The 13,069-nt window shown below is 41.7% G+C and overlaps 2 protein-coding genes across 4 annotated transcripts; one reads left to right on the forward strand and one right to left on the reverse strand.

Moving 5' to 3' along the window:
* The first annotated feature begins 698 nt into the window (after window positions 1-698).
* nit2 (nitrilase family, member 2) lies at window positions 699-6,506 on the forward strand. Its single transcript, XM_004561519.2, has 10 exons — window positions 699-789; window positions 899-1,017; window positions 1,355-1,475; window positions 2,529-2,617; window positions 2,695-2,788; window positions 2,869-2,943; window positions 3,023-3,101; window positions 3,357-3,455; window positions 4,506-4,561; window positions 4,858-6,506. The coding sequence occupies exons 1-10, from the start codon at window positions 762-764 to the stop codon at window positions 4,956-4,958; spliced, it is 861 nt and encodes a 286-aa protein (XP_004561576.1). The 5' UTR covers window positions 699-761; the 3' UTR covers window positions 4,959-6,506.
* LOC101479838 (T-lymphocyte activation antigen CD80) lies at window positions 5,426-13,039 on the reverse strand. 3 transcript variants are annotated; one of them, XM_076874459.1, is made up of 5 exons: window positions 12,902-13,039; window positions 8,553-8,876; window positions 7,530-7,808; window positions 6,872-7,042; window positions 5,426-5,677 (listed from the first exon to the last, which is right to left on the reverse strand). In XM_076874459.1, the coding sequence occupies exons 1-5, from the start codon at window positions 12,927-12,929 to the stop codon at window positions 5,604-5,606; spliced, it is 876 nt and encodes a 291-aa protein (XP_076730574.1). In that variant the 5' UTR covers window positions 12,930-13,039; the 3' UTR covers window positions 5,426-5,603. The 3 variants fall into 3 exon arrangements, with proteins under 3 accessions (XP_076730574.1, XP_004561575.3, XP_004561574.3); XM_004561518.4 differs by lacking the exon at window positions 12,902-13,039 and adding an exon at window positions 9,218-9,426; XM_004561517.4 differs by lacking the exon at window positions 12,902-13,039 and adding an exon at window positions 8,952-9,426.
* Window positions 13,040-13,069: the final 30 nt, after the last annotated feature.

Below are 13,069 nucleotides of genomic sequence, written 5' to 3' on the forward strand. Positions count from 1 at the left end.
CAAAACCTGAACAAAATTAATTGTGGTTTTAATCATGGCCCACACTAATTTTTTCTTCATTTACTTTAGTATTATTCTGCAAAATATATTTTTCTTAGTTTATCATATTAGTCAAATAAGCAAAAAACAAGAAGCAAGCAAAAAGCAACTTATTTGTTTTATGTCCAGAGAAAAAACATTTAAAAATCTTAATCCTTTATATACTTCAAACAGGGTCACAGTCCTCCTTTTGAATATTTTTGTTTTTCCTTTCCTATATATAGCTTAGCTATTCTCTCTGCAGTGGAAGGTTTGACACTATTTGTGTACCCTGAGTAATCCCCCTATTTTTTAATCGCTGAGGTTCATTAATGCTAGTTCATCTTATTTTTTATTTTTTTTACTTGGAAATACATGTTATATTTAGGAACGTTATTACTGAGCAGAGCCACTGAGATCCTTACATCATTTTTATTGTTTATTAACCAGAAAAGTGAATAATAATGACGATCTTGTGCTGAATCGACCCACCCCCTGTGACGTTACACCGCCTTAAATCTTCACGTTTAACGACCTCAGTTTTTCATAAGCTTAAATTTATATTGTCAACTCACCTAAAAATAACACTTTCGATTTCAAAAACAGTCAATATTTTTTAGTACTCTTTATTTATTTTTTTATGTTAAATCAAGAAGGTCTCTTATTTTGAAAACCAATCCGCCACCCGGAATCACATGACCGGACTGTGGCGCGGTGTAGTGAGCAGATAGTCCTGTGTGTACATGTCTACTTTAGCCAAAGTCATGTCCAGTAAGTACAGAGGTCTCCGTGTTTCGCAGTTTAATGTTAAATCGCTGAGCGCGGTTTTGAAGCCTGCGGCTCTCCGTCACTCGCTGAAGTTCCGTGTTTGTTTCCTCAGAGTTCCGTCTGGCGGTGGTTCAGCTGCAGGTGAGCAGCGTCAAAGCAGACAACCTGAGCAGAGCCCGGAGGCTGGTGAGGGAGGCTGCAGGACAGGGCAGCAAAGTGGTGCTGCTACCGGTGAGGAGGAGGAGGAGGAAGGGCGCCTCACGGCTGCTTGTCAGCAGTCTGAAGTGCTTATTTTAAAATACAACCAACTAAACAAGCCAGTGTCCGGGGACAAATACAGCTGTAGATTTTATTTAAAAGACGTGTCCTCTGAGAGGACGGCGCTTTACCATTAACGCGGTGTCGTCTTTGTGTTTTTATGAACTGTTTGTTCCCTTTTCTGGACATCCGTTAGTGCAGGAATGAAATATTTCTAAAAAGTTCCCAGCACAGGACCCTCAGATGACCTGCCTTTTTGGACTGCTCAGATTTACCCTATGAGCTTATGATCTCCCTGTCGTTAACACAGGAATGCTTCAATTCTCCATATGGGACCAGCTTCTTCTCCAGATATGCCGAGAACATCCCAGGAGAATCCACCCAGGTGCTGTCGGAGGCAGCAAAGGAGAACGAGGTGTATCTGGTGGGAGGTGTGAAAGCACCCGTGGATTTAAAGCTATTACATAGAGTACATTAAAGTTCCCTTCTAATGTTACTGTAAAGGAGCTGATGATGCTTCATGTAGTTCAGCTACAGTAAGAGTTGTGTGTATCACGCTGTGGTGTTAGATCCTCAGAGTTAAAAGCTCACCAGTAGTAGAGTTGATATATAACTCCACTGTGTTTCCTGCTGTGGGTTGTCAAGACGATGTGGAAAATGTAATCTGTTTCTGGGTAAACTGTAGGAAAAATAGTGAGAACTTTGCATGTTTAACTCCTGGAAAACAGCTGCTCTGCTGCTTGCACTCTACCGTGTTTTATCCTCTAAGTGTTCCATCAGAAACCTTTTTAACAGATCCATCGCACTAACAAGCTCAAGGTTTCGTTTCACGAGGTCGGTGTATGTGCAAGTAATCCTATGAGATAAAATCTCAGGTTTAAGACTTTTTTTTAACTCTTGGATGAGTACGATGTCACAAAGACTGATCTCTGCTGTTCAAACCTTCTGTTTCCAAGAGGTGGCCAATCAGAAGAAAGGAGAGGGGAGGCGCTGGTCTCAGGCAGAGGATGGACTGATGGGCTTCACCACGGACAGTATAAAAATAGAAAAGGCGATCTGACCTGTTGAAGTCCTGTTTTTTTTTAAGCATTGAGTTGAAAGTTTTCTCCGTCGTCATGCTGGGTGCAAAGTACAGCAGGTGACGAGGTTTTACAGAATTCTCCCAAAGATTTATTTCTTTGGTTGTCGTGTCTCTTTCATGTGTCTCTGTCAGAGGATAAACACATGGAGATGGTAATGATCGTAACAGGGCCACTTGCCACCCAAGCGTGGTCATCGTTTAAGAAGATTGGGATAACTTTAAATCCAAGTTCAGTTCAAACTACTTTTCATTATGTCGATGTAGGTTTCCAGTTGTCCAGGTCATTGGGGTCTTAACTGAACCTTCTTTATGTTTGTGATGACATCCGTCTCTCTCGTCCAAGAGCCTTTTCATTTGAAACCTCTGGAGTTTTTAAGCTCTTACGACTCGTCATCATCCACAGGATCCATTCCCGAGGAGGATGGTGGGAAGTTGTACAACACCTGTACAGTGTTTGGCCCTGATGGAGAGATGATTCTTAAACACAGGAAGGTATGTGTGGGTCATATACAGTGTGTGGTCAGTTGCAGAGATGAATCCTCTTCATCTTTTTTCTTTCCTCCTCTAAGATTCACTTGTTTGACATCGACGTTCCCGGAAAAATCCGCTTCCAGGAATCTGAGACGCTGAGCCCGGGGAGCAGTTTATCGCTGTTTGACACACGTGAGCGACAGCCGCAGACTCTGGCTTTCTGCCTCGCAGTCTGGATGAGCATACATTGATCTGATGTGTTCCTCCTGCAGCGTTCTGCAAAGTGGGTGTTGGGATCTGCTATGACATGAGGTTCGCGGAGCTCGCCCAGCTCTACAGCAGGAAGGGTAAGCGTCTGAAAGGAGTGTTTAGATTTTGTTTTCCTGTGATGTACCAGAGCTGATTGGACTGCGCTTTTGTCCTCAGGCTGTCAGCTGCTGGTTTACCCCGGAGCCTTCAACATGACCACAGGCCCCGCCCACTGGGAGCTCCTGCAGAGGGGGAGGTCAGACTGAGGGTCATAGTCACCCACTCCCAAAAGAATAATTTACTGCAGACATGTTAGAGTCATCTTTCAGCCACATATCTGATCTGAGGGTTGAGCTTTCGTTAACCAGACATGTTACTTATAAGGCACAAGAACGCCTGAATGAACACAAGCTGAATAATAAACGCAGCATGACGAGAGCTCAGTGACTACAAACTGAGATCTGCTGCTGTTTAAATCTGCAACGAATCATTTTAATGTCTCTTTATGCAGGGCGCTTGATAATCAGGTGTATGTGGCCACAGCATCACCTGCCAGAGATGAAGCTGCCTCCTACGTGGCCTGGGGTCACAGCACCGTCGTGAACCCGTGGTAAGAAAATAAGATCAAAAATGCAGGGCGTGATAAGGCGGTTAAAGTTTTCAGAGGGACAACTTGAGGCCGTAAAAGTAGAAGAATTCAGGGTTTTAACAATGTAGAGCAGTTGGGGTGGAGTACAGATGTAGAATCAGCAAGCTGTTGTCAGAGTTTATCTCACTGCCGTCTCTGGGTAAGCTGAGGAACTCCAGTAGGAACAGTAGACAAACTTGAAAAGCAGCTTTTTTCAGACGCAAATTCATTGTAACTTTGTATTTCATGAGCTTTAAAAACTTTGTCACAAGGTTTAAATCCAGTGAAGCCTTCCTACGCTGAGCCGTTTATTGTTCGGATGCCATGCACACCATGTAAAGTGTAACTCGGGTAACAGGAGGCAGGTTAAATAGCCCACGGTGGTTTTTTGATTTGGATCTTGGCTGCTACACAAACGGCTTGAGGGAATATTTCACGTTGGCAGGCGCGACCAAAGAGCTTTAAAGTTCATCTGGGAATTTTGGCTTTTCCAGGTGTTTAGTTTCTTTCTGATGACTCCACCCCGTCGTGTTACCTGAACCTTCCTGCAGCTCCTCTGCTGTCATGTGTGGGTTTTGTTTGTCTGTCTGAGGAACAGACGTGTTTCTTTAAGCGGAGGTTGTGTGCTGGGAGCAGTTTGTTATCTTAACCTGTTCTACGGGCATCAGCTGCTGACGTCGAGTGAGTGTCACCAAGAGGTCTGAAGAGTTACTCATCAACTCTGAAAGTGTCGTCAGCTGAAAAGTGTCCAGCGACACGTCCCTGCCTGCCTGTGAAGAATCGACGGCTTACGTCATGACCGTACAAAACAGATGAAACTTAAAGCTTAACTGTGCGTTAGCATTTAAAGTTTTAATGTGTTTCCTGCAGGGAATCTATATGAATGTAAAATAAAAAACAACAACTAGCTCTTATAACATAGAATAAATTATTCAATACTTTTTTGTAAAAATGAAATAAGAAAATATCAACTGTGAGGAAGTTTAAAGGAGCGTTTCTTGTGCTGATTTGTGAATAATTCTGTTGTTACAGGGGGGAAGTCATTTCCAAGGCTGGACCAGAGGAAGCTGTTATTTATGCCGACATCGGTGAGGAAAAGCAGAAGTCTGCTTGTCTCTGTGGAATGTGAAAGTCATTTACAGTTATGTAATCTTTGATCAGCTGGTGAGGAAAGTGGAAAAATGAATTTCTGCTCTGAGAAGAAGTTTTAGTTCACTGCTTTAATGATTTCCTCTACAGAATAATACTAAAAAATGAAGACCTGACAATGTAAAACAGAGAAAGCATTTCAGTCTGGCACAGCAGCAGTTACTGCACAGTGCTCGTGTTTACTCTGCCGTTGCTGTGATTGTGTCTTCTCTCTAAATGTGTCGCGTGTTTTCAGACCTGCAGTATTTGGCCGACATCCGGCAGCAGATCCCGATCACATCTCAGCGTCGGGACGACCTCTACGCGGTGACGTCAGTGCAGGAAGGCTCGAGCTGAACTCTGAACCTCGGGTCCAGCTCTTCAAATCGAGCCAAAAGGATCCTGTAAAGTCTCATCCATGTGATTCTTGTTAAAGTGGATTGAAGAGAGAAGCAGGCCTGCAGCAGCTCGCTGTCTCGCTGTCCAGCAGAGGGAAACATGAGAATCACCTGGACAGTCGCTGATTGGCTGTTTTAAGATAACTTGAATGAAGAAACGTTGCATTAAAAGCTGTGACTTTTGTATCCAGTGCAGATCTAGTTAAAAGCTTTTTGATGAGCAGTGACTCATTTATCATTTCTGGTTACAGATGAATGGGAAGACTGGCCGCTTGTTTGTTTTCAGAGCTTTCTTTGTTTCTGAATCAGTGCTCAAGAATAAAAAAACAAACCTGAAATCCAATGCAGCTTTCTTCTACTGTGAAAGAAATATGAATTCACCTCTCGTACGCCTTATAGATCTATGAAGTAAAAGAGGGCTTGGTGTCATTTTGGAAGTCTTTATTAAATCTTCAAATAGGTTCAAAAAAAAAAAAACTAAAAACAACCACCAAGAATTGTTCTTGTACAGTATTTTAAAAACTGTATATTTAAATGGTAATTACAACAAACATATTTACACATCAGTGCTCTGTGGCTTCAGTTTTTTAAGTGACCGTCAGGCTCAAACATCCGTCTCCCTTTGTTCCTGGTTCATCAACTCGTCTTCCAACCTGAATTGATACCGTCTTTTGTATCCTGATGGTGACAAATAAACAAGTTACAAAAGCACAACAAACAACCTGACAGCTGTTATACTTTCTCTTGTTATGTGCCATATAAATACTTTTAAAAGTGGTGGATGCTCATATTAAACAGGTTTTATACAGTGAGGTCAGCTTGCATACAAGTGATTGCTGAGGGAAAAGCTCAGACTTCAGACTGCTCCAGGGTCTCCAAATCATCAGCTTAACAATGAGCTCTTTCAAATTGCATTTTACTCCAGTACAGTACAGACACTTCATTGGCTCCCACCACAGTATAAACTTCCCTTTAAAATTCCTTTTAATAGTTCATAAAACTCAATGGTTTGGGCCCCAGTACAGCAAGATGCCCTTAGATCAAAACTCAAAAGCTTTTGTGTTCACACAGGCTGCCATTCAGCAGCTCATCACTCATCCATTTTCTTTCTGTTATCCAATTCAGGGTCACGGAGGGCTGGAGCCAATCCCAGCTGACATAGGGTGAAAGGCAGGGAACACACAGACGTCACGGTCAGTTTAGAATCACCAGTTAACCTGATCCCATTAACTGCATGTCTTTGGACTGTGGGGGGAAGCCAGAGTACTCTGAGAGAACCCACACATGAACTCCACAAAGAAAGGCCCCAGGTGGGATTTTAACCCACGACCTTGCTATGAGGTGCTAATCACCGCATCACTGTGCCGCGCTCAACACTGTAGTTTTTCTGTAAAGTTTTATTTTGAAGTTTTCACTGCCTTAAGGTATTTTAAACCTTCACAGGTTTTTATGTGTTTATCATTAAGCACATTGAGTTTATGTATAAATAAATAAACTGCTCTAAACACTTGATGTCAGGTGTGATTTTCTACATCCAGCTCTGTGTGACGTCTTACAGAAGACGTTCCTAATGCTGTGATCTCAGGCACACGTCTTACAGCTCTATTAAAGGAGGCACAGATTTGCTTTGCAGCATGACAGCATGCTCAAACATTCATCCAGACTCATATAAAAATAGAAGCTAAGAGCCTCTTATCAGGGCATTTTTCCCAGTAGCAAAAACATAATTTCCATAATTTCTCCATAAAGTCCACCAAAAAAAACCAACTCCACAGGTTCCAGTCTAACGGCAAAGGCTGCAAATATTTGATTTAACTATTTGCACTATTTTCTATTAAATTCACTGATAAACAAACACATTGATCTGCTTACCTCTCCATTGTTGTTTGTGCTCTTCCTTCTTCCTCTTGTTTATTTTGTCCAGGTGGATCTGATACACCACTCCAGCTATCACCATGATCCCAACCACCACACACAGACCTGTGCTGAACATCCACATGGCCGACGATGCTCGATTCGTCACAGGCCTGGCCTCCACTCCATCTGAGCAATCATCAGGAAAAAACAATAGTAAAAATGTTTTCAGTGTGCCATAGAGCCAAGGCCAATAAATAAAGTGTAAATAAATAAATAACACCTGACTCCAAAAAAAACCTGCAATAAAAAAACACTAAAGAAGAAGATTTAAAATCCAAAGAGTCCAAATCCATAAACTGTATTTAAAAGATGTACATCGTCAAGGTGACTTTTAAAATTTTTGACTGATTGATTAACTGATTGATCCAAAAGTGATAAGATTTAAAAAACAAAACACAAAACTGTCTGTCTTTACATGTTAAACTAGAGCTTTCAAAAATTCAAAGATGATAAAAACTGGACTGGTTTGCTAATGTTAATTAATATCAAACCAGTCAGACACGTGACATTACCCAGTACAGGGAACCAGCTGATAGCAGAATTTGCTTAACTATGAGTTTCACAGATAAGGAGAATCGTGCTGCTGTGTCTGAACACTAATGACTGCACTTACAGGTTGACATCACGGTTTGGTTCATAGATTGGTTATCAATGATGCACGACACAATGGAGTCGTGGGAAATGTTGAGGGTCAAGTGGCTGGTGATGTTGTAGAGATTGTCTGGGAGTGATGTCATCTGAGTCCTCACCGACCCTGCGGGGGGCTCCTCGCTGTCGTTGATGAGCCAGTACACTGCAGGTGTGGGATAACCTCCAGTGGAGTGACACAGGAAGACCTTCTCATCGCCCTGCACTGCCTCTTCCTTCTCCAGCTTTGGGGTGCTGAAACTGGCTGCAAACATGTGTTGATTCTATATTTAGTAATATTTAGAATCTCTTTTCCTCCAGTAATTACATGAAATAAGCTGAGGGATTAGAGAAAGCATTAAGACATTACTCATCATGGAAACAATGCCTCCAACACTCCCACAATATGATTGTGAATGTTTTCATGCAGCAGTTTATTGTTTTTTATAGTCTTCTAACTACATATGGTACCTACAAATCATTACAGACACGTGTGGCATGTTATAAATGTGCAGGAGTTTTGCTGAAACACATCTGAACTGTTACAATTCAGGTGTTTATATGATAAGATCATCTACCAGTGATGTAAACAGGTGCAAACAAGCAACAAACGTGACCTTATATTATATTCAGAACTCTTTAAACTCTGACTCCCATCTGGACTCAGGCAAAGAGGGAAGAAGAATAAATAATGTCTGTAACTGTGTTGGTGCAAAGTTAAAAGAAAACACTCACTGCATTATATTGCAACGTATATTGAACTGGAACCTGAATGTTGTGTCTGTGCATGAATACAGAGACTTTGGTCACAAACACATCTAGAAAACGTTCAATTTTGTTAATTAAAAAATCCCTAAAATACAAAAAATAAGTGTCTTGTGCTTAAAATTTACGGCTTTTAATGTGTCCTCATTCCGACAAAATTTACAGCCATGGCTGCCACCAACCACCAGAGACTGGACTTCTAAATATCCTTCTTCTGCTTCCCCCTGAATCCCGCGGGACTTACCTGCTGTCCTGAGGCATGTGGTGCACAGCCTGGCGCTCTGATTCTTCCCTAACACCATGAAAAGGCTGTAAGACATTTGGTCTTCAACGGGACGAACCGCTGGCAGGTTTAAAGACACGTTTCCAGTCAGAGGAGCGTCAGCTGGGACTGCGACTCTGTTATTGCTCCATGTCTCCACACTTCCATCGGGCTTCCATACCGACCTGAGTACCAACTCACTGTCTCTCATCCACTCAATGGTGACATTCTCGGAGTTGACTAACTCAGGGAGAACGCAAGGCAGAGACATTGGCCGTCCCACGATCCCCAGAACACAACTGTCATCTGCACACAAAAAGGAGACACGCTATTTACTGTCATTATGTCACCGTGTGATCTGCAGACAGTCAGGCATCTTACCCAAACAGGCGCGCAAACTAAATAAACTCAACAGAAGTCCTGCGCGTAAAAGTGCCACCGGCGTCTCCGGATTTGGGCGCATCTGCGCACAAAAACTAGAAAATCTATCAACAGACGTTTTTCTCTTCAGCTTGGAAAAACAAAACTCGCTCATTTCTGCGTAATTCAAAAGTCAAACTTCACTTCCTCGTCCTCTGCTCGTTCCAACCCCGCGTACACCTCCGACCTCATTAATGTCAGTCATGCGGCGGCCTGTTGTGCCATACCTGCTCTCGCTGCCTCTCTGGCTCTCTCTCTCTTTCTCGCGTCTTTTCTGAGTTAAAAACGTGCAAAAATACCGCTGAAGGATTTAAAAATAAAACATAAAGTAGAAAAATAAAAAATCAAGCATAAATCTCGAGGACGGTTAGTTTCTGTCAGCAGTTTCATGTCAGGTAACACACACCCAAACATACGACACGAAACGTGATGACATCTGACTCTGTGACTCATTCACAGCATCTGGAGAAGAAGCTACAATCAAACTTCCTGTTATTGCGGTTACGTTCGTTTCATCCAGAGGAAACACAACGAGTTTGTGTTTCATTCTTTCACCTGATCGCGACTGTGAAACGGAGAGTATCATAAAAGTAAAAGTAGTCATTACTTAAGTACTGTACTCGGTTCTAAGGTACTTGTAGTTTACTTTCATTTTCTGCTAACTGAACGTGATGGACACGTTAATCTACACACAGTTATTAGCTAATCAAAAACATTATTCTGAAACTTGTCTCATTTTAATACTTGTGCCAGTAGATTACTTTGAGTGTTATTCAACCCCACTGGATGAAAGTACTTACTTAATATACTAAGTTTACTTATGAAGTTTTAATTTACTTTTAATTTATTTAAACAGATCTATCTTTGTTTTATTTCTGTTCTCCTCTGTACTTCTACTACTTTGGATGGAAATATTGCACTTTGTACTTCGTACCTTTTATTTAAAATCTTTGTTTATTGTTTAGGAAATTTCAAAATAAAAGTTTTTTTTGTTTAATTATCAAAGAAAGTATCAGCAGTATCCAAGCAGTTAAAAAAAAACCCCAAAAAACGTGATAAATACAAAAATTAGTCATTTTTATGAGTTTACATAATGACTTTTACTTTACTTGTGTCATTATTTACGACTTTTACTTCAGTAAAGAGTCTAAATACTTGTTTTATCACTTAAAACAGATAATCAGTATAAAATATTTGTGCAACATAATTTTTCATGTAAAATATCCATAATTAAGGCAAATGGTTTTAAATGAGCCCGGCAATTTTTCTGAACCAATTTTCTACACTTTATTTATTTTTACACTTCACTTCAACTCCATTGCAAAACAAAAAATCCTGGTAACACCATTTTGCCTAAATGAAAGTGTAAAGCCTGCTGTTTGTTCTAACATACTGTCTGTCACTTTAATCTGTAAACGACAGTATATAACTGCTGCTGTGTTTTTAGAAGCTTTGTGATTTTATTGGGAAAATACATGATTTCATATTTTATTTTAAAAATCTCATAGTGCAGTGAAAGCATTTCAAATTAAATGCAATTAGAGAAACAAAACTTTAAAAACATCAACAAATGAAATGTACATTCTGAGTGAAGCATTATTGTTATTATCTCACTTTCATATACCCAATTTGATCTTTCAGTTTATTATTTTATTAATACAGTTTTCTTCAGTTGTTATTGTGCAAGAATCATTTATACTGTGCATACTATAAACATATACATATATATACAGCAGTATAGGATGAAATCTGAAATAAAATGAAGCTACCTTCATGATATATATGTATGTATGTATGTATGTATGTATGTATGTATGTATGTATGTATGTATATGTATATATATATATATATATATATCATGAAGGTAACTACAATACGGCAGCAGGGATCAGTGAGATGCTTGGCTACAAGTTGAACAGCCACAAGGAGCAGTACCCTCCAAGGCTGAGATCAATGTAGCACGGAGGGAGGTTAGCCAACTATCGGAGTTGCAGAAAGGCGCGATGAGGAAGGTGCCTAAGAAGTACAGGAAGCTGTCCATACCTGATTCCTTGGAAACTGCCAAGCAATGACTCACAGCCTTGGCCAGCCGCTTGAGGAGGTACACCAGAGAGATAGAAGGCAGGAGAATAAACCAGCTGTTCCAAGGTGTACTCTCAGTGACAAGGGAACAATATGAGAACAGCACCACCAAGGCTGGAGGCAGAACAATACTGGAAGAGCATATGGGAGAAGGACGCAACCCATAACGGCAATGCTCAGTGGCTAGTGGATCTGAGGGCAGACCATAATGACCTCCCCAAACAGGGTCCAGTAACCATCACAGTGGCAGACATCCAAGAAAGGGTCTCCAGTATGAAGAGTTGGACAGCACCAGGGCCCGACATGGTTCACGCCTACTGGCTGAAGAAGCTGACTGCACTCCACGAGCGCCTGGCAGCATAAATGAACCAGCTGCTAGTTAACGAGAGACACCCGGAATGGCTAACCGAAGGTCAGACGGTCCTGATCCCCAAGGACCCCAAGAAGGGACCGGTCCCCTCCAACTACCGACCAATAACCTGCCTCAGTACTACATGGAAGCTCCTGTCAGGCATCATATCGGCTAAGATGAACAGGCACATGGGTCAATACATGAGCGGGACACAGAAAGGGATTGGCAAAAATACCAGAGGCGCAAAACACCAGCTACTGGCAGACCAAGCAGTCAGCCGAGACTGCAGGACCAGACTGACCAACCTGTGCACTGCCTGGATTGATTACAAGAAGGCCTATGACTCAATGCTCCACAGCTGGATACTGGAATGCCTAGAACTATATAAGATCAACAGGACCCTAAGAGCCTTCATCAGGAACTCAATGGGAATGTGGCAACACTGGAGGCCAACTCCAAGCCCATAGCACAAGTCACCATCAAGTGCGGGATCTACCAAGGAGATGCTCTGTCCCCACTGCTGTTCTGCATAGGCCTGAACCCCCTCAGTGAGATCATTAACAAGACTGGCTACGGATACCGACTACGGAACGGAGCAGTTGTCAGCCACCTCCTGTACATGGATGACATCAAGCTGTATGCCAAGAGTGAACGAGACATCGATTCACTGATCCACACTACCAGGCTATACAGCAATGACATTGGAATGTCGTTCGGACTGGAGAAGTGTAGTCGGGTGGTAACAAAGAGAGGGAAGGTAGTCAGAACTGAGGGGATTGAACTACCAGAAGGCAACATTGCAGACATAGAGGACAGTTACAAGTACCTGGGGATCCTGCAGGCGAATGGGAACTCCATTCGCTCCAGCAGATCCTGGGAACAACATCGGAGATCTCTGTCCAGAAGAGCGCAGTCCTAGGAACAGCTAACATACTGCTCAGGACCCTCAAGCTCCCAGGCCCCACATATATATATATGAACTCAAACTAAGTGAAAGTTAAATCGATGTTGCGCAGTAACGTTTTAGGGGGCGGAATAAATCACAATATTGTGAGTGAAATCAGCATACCTAAAAACACTGAATATAAATATTAAAACTGTGTTTTTAAATAACCTTAAACTCTTATTTTGACAATCAGCTGTGTTTTAGAAAATTGTGGAAACATAACTACAGAGGAAATGACGCAAACAGGAACTACTGGTAAGACATACTTACATCCCCGGGTTTAGTCTTCCAGGAAACGTTTTCTTCCAGACTGGATCAAAAAAAATCTTATTGCGCTATTTTTCAAGCGAATAATCTTAAATGTAAATGAGGTTTTATCCCATTCAGGTGTCTCTGTTTAGCTTAAAATCCTTTACTGACGGTAAATTTGTCGTTTAGTGCGAACTCATGGAGGAAATGCTAACTGGAAGGCAAAACGCGGGGACCAAAAAACCCAAAAGCCCCACGAAACTCAAAACACAGCTACTCACGGGCTGATCCTGGTGTCCTTTCGCTCATAATCAGTCATAGTCCAACTTTTTGTATATTTATTGAGATAAATTATGTTTTCTAAACCAAACAGGAAGTGTGATCTCTACAGGTGAGCCTGTAGAAGAACGACGTCAGCAGCGCGCGTGTGTGACCTGCGGTGATCCACG

This window comes from Maylandia zebra, linkage group LG15 (genome assembly GCF_041146795.1).
Source record: "Maylandia zebra isolate NMK-2024a linkage group LG15, Mzebra_GT3a, whole genome shotgun sequence".
In the NCBI taxonomy this organism is placed as follows: domain Eukaryota; kingdom Metazoa; phylum Chordata; class Actinopteri; order Cichliformes; family Cichlidae; genus Maylandia; species Maylandia zebra.